The sequence below is a fragment of the Trachemys scripta genome, chromosome 14, assembly GCF_013100865.1.
Source record: "Trachemys scripta elegans isolate TJP31775 chromosome 14, CAS_Tse_1.0, whole genome shotgun sequence".
NCBI classification, from domain to species: Eukaryota; Metazoa; Chordata; order Testudines; family Emydidae; genus Trachemys; species Trachemys scripta.
The window spans coordinates 19,528,100-19,542,133 of NC_048311.1; the positions used below are offsets into that span (position 1 = coordinate 19,528,100).

Consider the following 14,034-nt stretch of genomic DNA (forward strand, 5'->3'; position numbering starts at 1 on the left):
GTGGATAAAAAGTTGAGAAATTGCCAAAACATCCTGTTTCAACATTTTCAAAACAAAAAGTTTGGAGTTTTTTATCCTAAATGACCTTTTGTTCCCAAATTTAAGGGCAAAATCAAAACAGTTTGAAATGATCTAAAGGAACATTTCTGTGGTCCCGAACCACTTTTTTTTTTTCTTTCAGATTATCAGTTCATGAAAATATTCAAGATTTTTGTCCTGTTTCGGTACTGGAAAAAAGTCAAAATCTCAAATTCTTGTGGGAAAGGTAAACCATTTCCTTCCCAGTTGTAATGCAGAATGGGTTCTTCGGGAGGATTCTGTGTGGCTTTCGTGGGATCGTACCTCTGCGCGGCGAAGCATGTGGGTTTGTTTTTTTTAAGCACTGCTAATGTCAAATCCCAGAGTGGACCTAGTAACCGAGCGCTCAACTGCTCTCCGCAGATTGAGCGCAGCTGTAATTATAAAGCCATTCACAGAGCCCTTCATTCCAAGAGCCCCGTGCATGAGCTGGACTCAGTCCGATGTGAATACATGCAACTCCCACTTACCACAGGCTAAAATTGGTCAACTGGGCCCAAAGGTCAGAGGACACCAAATATTGCAGTGTATGTCTGGCTAGCTTCTCCTGCAGTATGTCCCACTGCACTCATCATGGCATCTCTTAGACATAAAGTGTGGCCTGGAGTCCTAGCACATGCCGATTCGGGGGGGCAGATGAAGAGGAAAAACCCCAATCCTCCAGAGGGCATAGCTTTATCATCGACAGAACTTGATTCTTACTCAGGGTCCCTCAATGAACAAAAGAAAAACCACTCCCCACCCCTCAACAGCTGCTGTACCACCTCTGTCAGATTTCCCAAGCTAACCAGCGTCTCACCTGTAGCATCTCTCCGGGTGAAAGGAGACAGGACTCGGCTGTAATGAATATAAAGGTGGTTCTTTATTGAGGCAGCTGGACCCAGGCAGACCCTGGGGTTTGCTCTGGCTCTCCAGCTCCCATGCTGGTTGCTGCAGCCCATGCTGCCTAATGCAATGATACCCAGACTGAGGCTCACGAGCCGAAAGTGGCTCTTTAACGGGTCTCCTGAGCTCATGCAGTAGTATTAAAACACTCTGTGATTTCATTGTTAACCAATCAGGATGCTTTTACTATGATATTAACCAATTATAGTTGATAAAATAATAATACGTGGTCAGTCGTTTTGCTGTGAGAATAATATATATTTCCCTGTCATACGGTTTAAATATGACTAGATAGTACTATAGTAAATTAAACAATGAATTCACGTAACTGTGGCTCTTTTGGGTAATGTTGATAATTTGGCCCCTGAACCGCAGAGGTCTGAGTATCACTGGCCTAATGGCATAACACAGTGTCAGGACTAAGCATTCATGGAGTACAGTGTTGGCTAGACTACATGGCGGAGTCAGTATTTACATAGACGCTCTCCCAGGGGCACTTAGATGCTGCAGAAGAATGGTGATGCAGTAGATGGTGCTCTTCTAGCTGAACCGGTACTGAGCTGATGCCCCAAGCTGAGGAGCTACTGAAGGTGCCTTCTCGTGGATCAGATGTCAAGCTGGTGTCCTGATTGTCTGTGGCAATTAAAATCCCATGGCTCTTTTTGGCATCAGCCCAGGTGTCTTGGTCAAGATAGGTGATTTATATGCCCATTAAGTTCAACTGGCTATGTAATTCTTCCTTTGCCTCCTAAGATGTCTTGTGTAGGGCTGCTGCTGTGTTCCACCCAAGAGGTGGCTCCATTTCAATGGGTACATATAAAGTGATCTCTCTGGACATTCTGCAAAGCACTTTGAAACACATTGCAATTAAAGGTGCTAATGTAGACACAGCATATGAAACAGACCAAGGTGGTAAGTACAGATATACATTAGGTGAGAATCACAGCTCCACTTATATGACATAAAAGTCCCCATGCTCCCACATATGGTTAGCACAACTAATCTCATCAGTGGCAGATTGTCCCCTCAGTAACAGCACCTGGCTAACCCATGCTGCTAAAAATCAGTTTCCCTGATCGACCTTCCTTTGCAGGTGTTCATGCTGTCACCTGCCAGGAAGACTAAACTCACACCCCAAGATTTCAATCCTGGTCCAGACATGCCAACGTTATCAGGGGTGTTTGGACATAGAGTATTGTTTCAGATCCACCTCTGATGTATATGGCAATGATCTTCAAAACCCTGGCTGGCTTTGTCATTCTGTGGAAAAAGGGGACCCACAGCTAGAACTTAGGCAGTCAGCGATAAGCATGGGAACCATGTTGACTGGGCTAGCCACATATCCAAAGTGGCCCAAGCCACAGGGATATGCTGGAAAGGTCCACCTTCTTAATACTATTTAACATTTGTATTGTAATGGCACCTGAAAGCTCTGGTCAGGATCAGGGCCCCATTGTGCTTCACTCCATGCATATACATATGAAGACCTGTTCTCTGACCCCAGTGATCTTACAAGCTAATAACACAGAGATGTATGCAATACAATCAAATACAGAGAATTGTAATATACATTGGTAACTGTACGTTTGTATTATGATAGATAAAATGCCAACTTTTCGTAACTATGCCTCAGCCTAGACTGGCTGGTTGATTCTGGCAGAGGAGGGATTTGGAGGAGGAGGGTTAGGGCGACGCGGGGGAGGGCTTTCAGATCAGTTTAGGGCAGGAATTCCAGGGGAGGGGCAGTGAGAAGATGTTTGTGTGAGAAGCTGACAAGTGGCTGACTGAGGCTGTCATCAGGAAGGGCGATGAGTGAACTAAGGGGGAGGGGCAGAGCCGTGAAAGACCTTGAAGGTGAGGGAAAGAAACTTCTCAATTTGGAGCCTGACTCATGTCCAAGGGTGCTGGAAGGGAAGTAGGGTGAAGCAGCATCCCCTGGCTTGAAGCACTAATAGCAACCCAATGCCTGGCTTCCCTGGGGTTTGCAGTTTGGTTCAGTGACTTTCAGGGCCCCCGCTATAAAAATGGGTCCAGTGACCCTGCTCAAGTACTCAGCAGTAGCAACTAGACACTTACACAGGGGTCACATGAGGTTCAAAGGGTCTTCCCGGACACCGAGCCTAATTCAGCTAAATGCAGCCTGGAGTCAGGGAGCATGACTTCCGTGGAATCTGCAGTGAGATTAATGGTGATGTAACAACCGATGTGGTGTAATATGAGTGTGTGTGGTAGTCATGGCAGATGTGCAAAGCAAGTGACAGGCATTTAAACATTCAGGGAGTGGGGGCATAATGAGCCGGATTCTGCTCTTCTTTTCAGCCAAGGAACTTCACTGGTTTCAGTGGAGTCACTCCAAAGAATCTGGCCTTTAGAGTTCCAAAGGTGAGTATAGCCGTTCGGTTGGGTCTGAAGAACCTGGAGACTCAACATGATGCCAAAGGGAGTTGGTCAAATTCTTATTTGTTATGCTAGTGCATATCTCCCCTTCTGTGCCCCTGCCCAGGTTCCAACTGGACTGGTCCCTTTCTGCATGCAGGAGGAGACTAGAGCACTTTGTGTTTCAACCCACTTGTCCTTCTGCACATGTTCTCCTCCTTGTCAATCCCACGGTGACGACTTCTCCACCCACACCTTGCGTTGCTATTTACACCAATCAGGCTGGCTGCCATTTACATGCACTTTGCACTGGTGCAAGTGACCACACCAGGGGCATGGCACAGAAGAACCAGGCTCATAATGCTGCATTTGTGACATCACTGTCGTTTCCATGGCAACAGACTCCTGTCATTAAATGCAAAAAGGTGAGGTCACAGAAGAACCTGTGAGAACTGAGCTTCCTTCCTGCGCCTTTATATACAAACACTCTGAAACCTGTCCCCCGCACACCCCTTTTGGAGACTCCCGTGCGACAGCAGACGGGTCGTTCAGCAAGCCACTCACCTTTTTTGGCTGTTATAATGGAATGACTTTTACCAGCGCAGCAGCGAGCTTCCCCAGTTGGCCATGTGCACCGAAGCAGGATCTCCGCTTTAGAAGTGCAGAGCAATCTGGAGAGAATGTTCTAGGGCCGAGGCTAGTGAGGGGAGCTATAAATGGCTCCCACAAGCCATTCTCTTGCAGCCAAGTGGCTCTGTAAGACTTTCAAAGATGCAAAATTCTTCCACAAAGGAAATAAAATAATTTGTTTCCAATCTAACCCCCTCTAGCACCTCCCCACATACTCACTGACTGACCATTATAACGAAGTAGGGGGCTGCACGCTAGCACGTGTAGGAATTGGTTTGGGGAACGTAGGTTTTGATCGCTGCAGCTATGCAATGATGCCAAGAGGAGGGCAATGAAACCACATTCCACATAGCGGTCTTAATCATTCACGCGGTGGCTGAGAGGCTAGAAAGCAGCAGCATTTTAAAAGCTGAGATTCTTGTGAGCCGTACATTAAAGCCAAAGTTCAGTCCTACCCAGGTCCACGCGACATGGCCCTAGAGTCAGAAGATTTTTTTTTTTTCAAAGCCACTAGGAAAGAAGTTCCACTAGGTGACATTGAAGGTGATGAAGGAGTTGGCTACTTTCTGCTGGCGCCCTAGCTGCTCTGTCTCCCCCCATGGCTGGCCTGGGATCTGGCAGCTGGTGAAGGACCTGGCAGGAGGGGGCTCGCTGATGTGCGTCACTTCAGTCAGATCCGCCTCCAGGGTGCTGACAGTGTTGGTCACCTGTGCCACATGTACCTTATTGGCCACTTTCTTGTGCAAGAGGCAGTTGAAGATCTTCTTGAAGCCCTTGCGGAAATGCTTGGAGACCAGGGCATAAACGATGGGGTTGACGCAGGAGTTGGAGTACGAGATCAGGTGTGAGAGGATCCTGAGCACGTAGGTGGCGTGGTTGAGAGGAAAATAGCCGAACCAGACACACAAGATGATCAGGTGATGGGGCAACCAGCAAAGACAGAAGAGGACAGCTACAATGATGATCATCCTGGTGACCTTGCGCTTGGCTTTTTTGGATTCGGACATGTCTTCAATGGGGTCGACGGAAGTCCAGAGGTAACGGATAGTCCTCATGTAGGTGAGGCTAAGGATCAGCACTGGGATGACATAGCTGAAGATGAAGGTGCAGATGTCCATGATCTTGCGTTGGGGGATCTTCCAGATGGGATGGCAGACGGTCAGGTTGGCCATTTGGAACTCCTGGTAGTAACTGAGGTATGGGCCAGAGAAAATAAAGGAAAGACCCCAGATGAGGCAAATGGCTGTGAGCGCGTTCCTGGGGGTTCTGAGTTCTCTAGAATGCAAAGGGTACCTAATGGCCAAATACCTGCAAGGGAGAGAACAAAACAAAATGACAGTTCTATTTAAAACAGAGAAAACGTCATCAGGCCGGCTATGTAGGGAGAACACAAGGAGAAAAAGAGTTAAAATGAAAAACTTTGCACTTCTAATGTAATTCCTTGTTCAACTAATTATCCCATTTCCAAGGACTTGTCTCCACAGAACCTTTGTGCACGACACTGCAGGGTGTGAATCTACAGCGCACTAGCCTGCCACGCACTAAATGTCCACACGGACCCTGTTATCACGCACTAAAAGTTCCATGGTGTGCTGTGACATCTTGCTGCCTCAAACTTTTAGTGCGAGGTAGCTGGGTCCAAACAGACAATTAGTGCATAGCTAGCTAGGATGCTGTAGAGTCACACCTGGCCTGGTGTCAAATCTCCATATAGACAACTTGCCTGACCAGGTAGAGGAGATGGTAACTCAAACTTTTCTTTGTCACTGATTTTCACCATGTCTTTTGCATTTTATATAACAACAATATAGGGGCCATGGCAGCTTAGCTCAGATCCAAATCATTTTTAGGGTGTGATCTGAGTTTAAGGTTGAATTAGGGCTAGGAATCTGGTTTGGATTAAATGGCACCTACACGTTGGAAGCTGATGTTTCCAAAATGTTAAAATCTTGCGAGCTCACTCACTCAACAGCTCGGTCACCTTGGATGGATATCTAAGCTTATTCTCAAGGATATGCTGGTTACATCCAGAACAGAACTAGAAAATAGGCTTCCTCAGTTTGGGATCCAACTGGAACCAAAGCCATAGGGTTGAAGGGATTTCAGTTTCTGAAATGCCATCATCCACAAAACCCAAAGGGACTTAAATTTGTACTTATGGTTTTCCCATCTCTGTATATGACAATTACATAGTAAAAGCAGCAAACTCAAAGGGCCATGCTTTCAGTGACTGGTGCTCCCTTGAAAATGCAGCTGCAAACATGCACATTTGTATTTGTGAATGCAGTGACCTGTTTTATGCACATGCACCTGCTGCTGTTTGCAGGCACGTGTTGCTCTGGTCTTTTGACCATGTGGTTCTTTAAGAGATGTAAAATATTTATATCTCGTCAGCTCCACATTCGTCAGAGAGTCTCCCTAGGGAATCGGCTCTGAAACAATGGTTGATGGTGCACCGGTGTATGGGCTGGAGAATCATTTTATTTGCCACAAACAGTCAGCTCTCTGATTTCTGCACCTGGCACTAAGGTCCTGGTTACCAACAGATCTGTCCTCAGGGAAAGAGCATGACCCATCACTTTTTCAAGGAGAAGAATTTTTCTTTCTCCATCGGGCAGAGAGGGAACAAGGGCCTGAATTCACATTTCATTACTGCAATCTATGCTGGTGTAACTGACTTCAGAGGAGTTACACTGGCTTAAAACTGGAGTGACATAAGGCTAAGGTTTTTCCTTCAGAACTATAAACTTCATTCCCACTGAAGCCACTGAGAGTTTTTGCCAGTGACTTTAATAGGAGCAGGACCTTCATCTAATAAAGATGCAGAGTTCCTATTCTTTTCTCATGAAACAGGGCATGGCTGCCGACCCTTGGCCACCTCCCACACTGCAGCTCCCATTTCAAAACAAGCTTGTGAAGTGCCAAGATGATGACGCGTAATCAGCTGTCCTGTAGGTTACACCTCTCCACCTGGGCCCAATCCACAGAGGATGTTAGTTTGCTGCAGCTCCTAGCTCTCATGCAGAGTCCTTCAGCTCAAACAGTAATAATGGCTCAGACTTTCAGCTCTGTTCTCTGGGAGGGGTTATTGGGCGGTCATTATATGTGGTTGAAGTACCATTTTAAAGGGTTTTTTTCATTGTTATTAACTGTAACCATAAATTAGTATAAATTAATAGACTTGCATTGCAAAGCCCATCAAAAACCTCCCAAAGTATATTCAGTCTTACCAGGAGCACAAAGACCTCAGTTAGGATTTTTATGTACAATGTTCTGTGGAGGATGTGCAAATAGCTATTGATATTCAGCCAGCAGTAGCTGGTGAATGGGAGGTCAGGGTACTAAGCACATTGCAGGACTGAGATCTTACTGGTTAGAGTTGTTAGCATATAGCTTTACCCTAATCCTGAGCAGCATGAATTTTAAACTGCACATGTAATTCACAGCAAGCTTTTTAAACATGCTTTTAGCATCCTCCTACACCCACTAGTGAATTCCTCTTGATGGTTATTGCCTTGTAAACAGTCTCCAGCTAAAACATGAGAAAGATGCTAGAGGGCGTCTAGTTAAAGAGGAACTGATCCATCAAAGTCCCAACTCCACCGCCCTTTTTCCTGAAGCCAGTGGGACTGTTTGATGGAGTAAGGGTTCTTTTCTGATTGCAGGGTCAAGCCCAAACCCTACTGGCATGGAAAATCCCCCAATTCTGCAGCCTTTGGATTGTCACTGGTAACCGGAGTTGCATACGTCAGGATCTAACCCAGGGGTCGGCAACCTTTCAGAAGTGGTGTGCCGAGTCTTCATTTATTTCCTCTAATTTAAGGTTTCGTGTGCCAGGAACACATTTTAACATTTTTAGAAGGTCTCTTTCTATAAGTCTTTAATATATAATTAAGCTATTGTTGTATGTAAAGTAAATAAGGTTTGTAAAATGTTTAAGAAGCTTCATTTAAAATTAAATTAAAATGCAGAGCCCCCCCGGACCGGTGGCCAGGACCCGGACAGTGTGAGTGCCGCTGAAAATCAGCTCGCGTGCCGCTTTCGGCATGTGTGCCATAGGTTGCCTACCCCTTAACCTTTCCTTTATGGAGGAGGGGGAGGTGAGGAGAGTCATGAAATTTAAGTTTTCAGAGCTCTGTTTTTCAAGCCTCCCCTATTTAAACTGATGTCCACTGAAACCAACTGACGGAAGCCTGCACACCCAGAAAAGTGCAAACTACCCTCTAGCCTCTGCTTTGCGGTTGTAGAATTCATCCCATCCAGCTATTGCAATGATGACCATTGAAATGCTAAGTGCTTGAAGTGTATGTCTATACTACAAGCACTACAGCAACAGAGGTGCCACTGGAATGCAGACACTTGCTACAGCGACAGGAGGGGTTTTCCATCACAGTAGTAAATCCACCTGCTTGAGAGGTGGCAGCTGGGTCAACAGATGAATTCTTCCATTGACCTAGCGGTGTCTAAACCAGGGCTTAGGTCGGCAAACCTACATCTCTCGGGAGTGTGAATTTTTCACACCCCTGAGCGACAAAGCTAGGCCAACCTACATTTTAGGTGTATCTCAGACCTGCGTGTATCATCCAAAAGGTGAATTCCCCAGGCTGAGTCACTGCAACATAATATTGATGCTCTTGTGATGAGAAGAGAGCACTACGGATGGCAAGAAATTCATAGATTTTTTTTTGGCTTGCAAAACTTTGCTAGAGAATTGTTGCCATTCATACCATTTCACCCCTTACATTTTGGGTCTGATCCTGCAAAGAGCTGAGTGCCTCCTGTGAGGTTCTGGGCACCTTCCACTCCCAAATGAGAATGATTGAATCGTTTAGTACATTACTAACAGTGAGTGTTGAATCTAACTAGCTTGCGTCAAATGCAAGACTGGAACTGAAATATATCAAGTGGCAGGATTTGACATGTGAGAGGTGCCTCAGAAAAGGGAAAGAAAGGCTTTGATCCATTTTGTACTACTCTGAGGGTATTTTACGCCAACTTCATTTTTGGAATCCTTAGTCTTGGACTGACTTGATTATTGTATCAGAAGCCTGGCACCGAAATACTGTAAAGAAAGGCACATTGAAAATGTCTTGAAAGATGAGATTACTGAGAGATAGCAAACAAGAGGATGTTAGTTTCCTTCAATCTCATTCACAGCTCCCACTGTTTTTCCCTCTGAAAACTATAATCAGAAACAACGGGAACACGATGATCACACAGTAGGAAGATTTAAATGATAGTGTAGTAATCTCCCGATTATACATCAAACTCCTGTAGCCTCAGTTCTCTTTTCACATAGTTCTCAGTAATTTTAGACAGGTGTAACTCCTCCGGTATCAATCAAGTTACTCCTGATTTTACCTCGTTGAGGGAGGAGAATCAGGCCCTTCACCTGCTTTAATTATACATAGGCTTGGAAGGATTAGCTTTTTATCCGTAAATGTCAGCAAACATTGATTCACCACTGTACATACTCAAACTGATGAAAAAATACTTCCATTGATAATAATCAAAATATACAGATAGGCAAAGTAAGAAAAATGCTGCTTGAGAACATATTAGGGTTTGACGTAAGGCTATTTACTTTCTCCATATCCACATGTAATGTTGACAATTTGGGTTACAAAGCTTTTATATTTTGCATCTCAAAGTCTGTCACTAAATAATTGTCTGCCATCCGTCTGATTCCCCCCAACTGTGAAAATTTAAATCGATTAAAAATAGAAAAAATGCTTAAAAAGAAACAGAAAAAATTCTTAAAAAGAAAAATGCTCAAAAAGAAACATTTTGTATAATGTCAAAATTATACAAAAATAAAAACTGAATTCTGCCAAGCCGAAATATACATACCCTTCTCTGGCTCCTTTGGTGACAAGTGGCTGCTGCATATCCTTAAAAGCAATTATTTTTTGCAAAACAAATAAGACATAAAAAATAAAATAGACTTTTGTGAAAGGCAAAGAAAAGACCACTTTCTGTCTAGCTTCTGTTATAGGGGCCTGCCAAGAGTTTGCAAAAAGGGCTTTTGGCATCTTTCTAGTTGGCTCTTAAAATCCAAAGATCTTGCAGGTTTGAAGTACCCTGAACGCCGAGTACTTTTGACTTTAAATAGAAAATATTCTAATAGAAAAGCTTCAAGAGCCACGGTTACCTTTCTCGCTGCAAATTAATTACTTCTCAGCCTCTTGAATGCTGAATTGGTGGTAGAGATCAGCAGGAGGAAATCACAATTACAAATGTCAAACGCTGCAGGCTGCCTTCATTAGGGACAATTCCAGTTCCAAACCTCGCTGTTGGACATGACAGTTTTAATTGAAAGCTAGCATTCATTTTATTGTCAGGTGCCCCCAGGCCAGCCTAGAATCGTCACCCTGTGTTTTAATAATAATTAATAATAATAATAATATTCAATAATGTATGTTAGAGAGAAATGTTCTTTCAAGTAATGCAAATAAAAGGTGTTGGTGAGTGGAAATGTTTAACTATAATAACTCTTTTTTAAAAGATTTACCGACTTTGCTATTTATCAAATGCTATTTACAAAGCAGGTGTGATTTCTGTAATTCCTTGAATGAGCTAGGGGCTGCTGCTTATATTATGACATCTATTTCTAAGCCTCTATGCCAAGATAACAGACAGTCGTAGCTTGTTTCTCTCTCTGGTTTTGATAACCTGTCCACTTTATCTCCCAAAGCCTTGAGTTAAAACAATCCGGGGCAGATTTTGATTTCACTTACATCAGTATAAATCTAGACTGGCTCCAGTGAACTAAATAGCTTTTCTCCACATGTATGTCGGTGTACATGAGATCAGAATCTAGCTGCCCATTTCTTTTGAAATCCTTTTCCCAGCCTCCTGTTGTTCCCATACGTCTCCCAGCAACTTTGTTGTCCTTTAGCAATTCTAGACGCTGAAAACTTTCTGATCATTTAGGGCCAGATTGTGAACCCATTCCTTACACTAGTGAGCAGTTACATGCACAAGTAACCTTGTTGTCAGGTAAGTAAATGCTCATTGGTAGGCATAAGGGATTCACGCTCTGACCCTCAGGAGTTTCTCTGCTGTTAGCTTTACACCAGCGTTCTCTTGTTGCCTGCTCTTAAAAAGCAGCCCTGGCAATGCCACCAGGAGACTCAGGAAGTATAAACTTCTGAAACCTTCATTTAAATTCTTCAGTTTAATGAACACGCTCCCTTATTTATCAAGCTACCACTCACTGTACATGAGAAGCTTGCTCTTTTCATGCCCTGCTTTCCTTGGGGATGGGGATGTCTCCAGTGTAGCTTCTGTAGGGGAGAGAGAACCGTTTCGTGCTCATATTGCCCTTTGGTTTTCATGTATTTTGACCTGCATGCTTCACCCATTTACCCATCGCTGTATCTCTCTGTGGCCCTCAAAGAAAATCACACTGGTGTGACTTGATGTCACAGGTATGTTTCCACTGCAAAAACAAAAGGTGTGTTTGTACGTTGAGTTAAAATCCGAGAGAAGACAAGGTAGTTGTAGTTTTCACGTGGGTGAGCAGGTCAAGTTAAAGGCTATGTCTGTGCAAAAAAAGGTGGTGGGGGGCAGTGTTCACTATCCTGCTGTAAAATCTTAGTGGAAATAAGGCACCGGTAGCTCACTCCCTGACCATAGCTGACCTCACCTACTTTCCCTCGCAGGAAAATCTACAGGTGCCTTGTCTTCACTAGGATTTTACAGCAGGCTGGCTAATGCACCTTCATTATCCTGAGGTAAAAACCCAACTCTGGCAGTGGAGACAAAGCCTATATATTCACATTGGTACAAACCCACAACACAGGCCTGGTTGGCACCTAAAATGTAGGTCAACCTTGCTACATCTCTAAGGGGTGTGAAAAACTCACACCTCTGAGAGACATTAGTAAACTGACCTAAGCCCCAGTGTAGACAGCACTAGAATTCTTCCATTGACTAGCTACTGCCTCTCAGGGAGTGGATTAACTACAGCCAGAGAAAATCTCCTTCTCTCACTGTAGGAAGTGTCTACACTACAGCGGCGTGGCTGTGTCACTGTAGTGTCTGGAACGGAGACATCTCCATAGACACGATGGGCTGATGTAAAACTGAGTTCACACTGGTGCTGTTTAGTCCAGTAACTAATCTCTCCGCTCTTGAAAAAGGATTTTAGGCCATGTCTACACTACAGCAGCACTGCAGTTGGGCCACCATAGTGCTGTAGTGTAGATGCTTCCTACATCAACAGCAGGTGTTTTTCCAGCGATGTAGTTAATATGTCTCTGCCAGAGGCGGTAGCTAGGTCAATGGAAGAATTCTATCTGCCTCCACAGAGGGGGGTAGGCCAATCTAGGGCATAAATTTTTTCACAGCCCTGAGGGACCTAGCTAAGTCCATATAATCTTTAAGTGTAGACTGGGCCTAACTGAACTCTGTTTAAACCACACCATTTTCCATTGATGTCCCTCCTTCTCTTTCACTGAAAAACCTCCTGGCCCTTCTGGGGAGTTGAGTCAAGGGAAAGCAGTCGTGCTTCTCCCCTCACTCACACTGATGTAGCGCCACTCCTGTCAATGGACCCACTCCGGATTTCCTCCGGGGTGCGTGAGAAGAGACTCTGGCCCTGCACATGGACCACGATTTGGGTGGTCATGCTGAACTCTGCCAGCCAGGCTGAGCACTCCAAAGCAAAGTACTGCTGGTTTCATCTGTCCCTCTCCTGCAGCCATGGGAATGCCTTGGGGTCCTCCGCCCCATGCCCCTAGTGAATTCATCTACTCTGAACTGGGCTTGGGCCAGGAACTGGTCCCAGGTGATTTAGCATGCCCAGCTCTGCTGTCTAAAGGTGCCTAATCCCACCTCCCCTACTCTCTCTGCAGAGCACAGTCCCATTTCCTCTAAACTGCCTCTTTCCACCACCCATGCGAAGACCCCAGCTTGCACATTGCCTTCGACAGCTGGGGCTCTGCAAATTTCAGGAAGGCACCACCCTGCAAGAAGCGGTGTGAGCCTTCTGTCCCTGGGGGGAGCTCGCCTCCTGCCCCCACACTGCACCCCTCTGCTAGCCCTTCCAGTGCAGCTGCTACAGCGGCTAGTTCCCTCCTGCTCCAGAGTTCCTGGCCCTCCAGCTCTCCCTGGTAACTTATGGGCAGAGAGGGAGAGGTTCTGGCTGGCTGGCCAGGTTGGAAAGTAACCAAGGAAAGTTGCTGAGAGTTATTTGCCAAGGAGGGGCTGAAAGGAGGGCAGCCCCCCTGCTGCCCTGGCCTCTCCGCTTTCCTACCTGTCCAGGGAGACGGTGGCGAGGGTGAAACTGCTGGCGTACATGGTCAGGTAGATGAAGAAGTGCACGGCTTTGCACAGAAAGGGCCCGAAGACCCAGCCCTCCAGGGTATAGATGGTGGCTTGGAAGGGCACGCAGCAGACGATGAAGCACAGGTCGGCCACGCCCAAGTTGAGGATGAAGAGGTTCGTGGTGTTATTCACCTGCCGGTTCCGCAGCAGCACGGCCAGCACCAGCGAGTTGCCCACCGTGCCCAGCAGGAAGATGAGCGCGTACACCAGCGGGATGAGCACGGACTCGGGCTGCCAGCCGGCCTCGCCGCCGGACGCGTTGAGCGGGGCCAGCGAGCTGTTCATCGCCGCGGCGACCCCGGCTCCTCCCCAGACACAGCTGTTCAGCGAGGGACACGCCGGCCGGGGGTAGCGTGGGGCGCCTTGCTCGCTGGCATCCTCCGGGCGCTCTCAGCTCCAACCGCTGCCCTGATGTGCGACGCGCCGCGGAGTCTCGCTTAGTTCGCGGGGTGAGCCGCAGCCCAAGTTGCTCCGGAGTTGTCCGCTCCGCTTCGCGCCCTCGCTCTTCTGCTGCTCGGCTTCTCACCGGGCGCGGGAGCGTTTTCCGAGCCCCGCTCACCGCCTGCTGCCTCTCTCGCTGGAGAGCATCGCGGCGGTGTCTTGAAAGGGACCGGGGGAGGAGAGAGTAAACTTCTTGGCAGTTTTTATTTATTTATTTATCTGTCCCCTCCCTCCTTGGAGCCCAGCGCTCTGTGTGCTCGGCATACGGGGGAAAAATATATAGATCTGAGCCAG

General features: G+C 46.2%; 1 protein-coding gene across 1 annotated transcript; it reads right to left on the bottom strand.

Annotated features, from left to right (window-relative positions):
- Positions 1–941: 941 nt before the first annotated feature.
- Positions 942–13,584, bottom strand: GALR2 (galanin receptor 2). The gene is made up of 2 exons (XM_034788969.1): positions 13,229–13,584; positions 942–5,277 (listed from the first exon to the last, which is right to left on the bottom strand). The coding sequence occupies exons 1-2, from the start codon at positions 13,582–13,584 to the stop codon at positions 4,497–4,499; spliced, it is 1,137 nt and encodes a 378-aa protein (XP_034644860.1). The 3' UTR covers positions 942–4,496.
- Between the last annotated feature and the right edge of the window lie 450 nt (positions 13,585–14,034).

Excerpts from the sequence above, each read along its gene's own strand:
- GALR2 (XM_034788969.1), bottom strand. The coding sequence starts at position 13,584 with ATGAACAGCTCGCTGGCCCCGCTCAACGCGTCCGGCGGCGAGGCCGGC. Across the intron at positions 5,278-13,228 it reads GCCACCGTCTCCCTGGACAG|GTATTTGGCCATTAGGTACC; the intron begins GTAGGAAAGCGG and ends TCTCCCTTGCAG.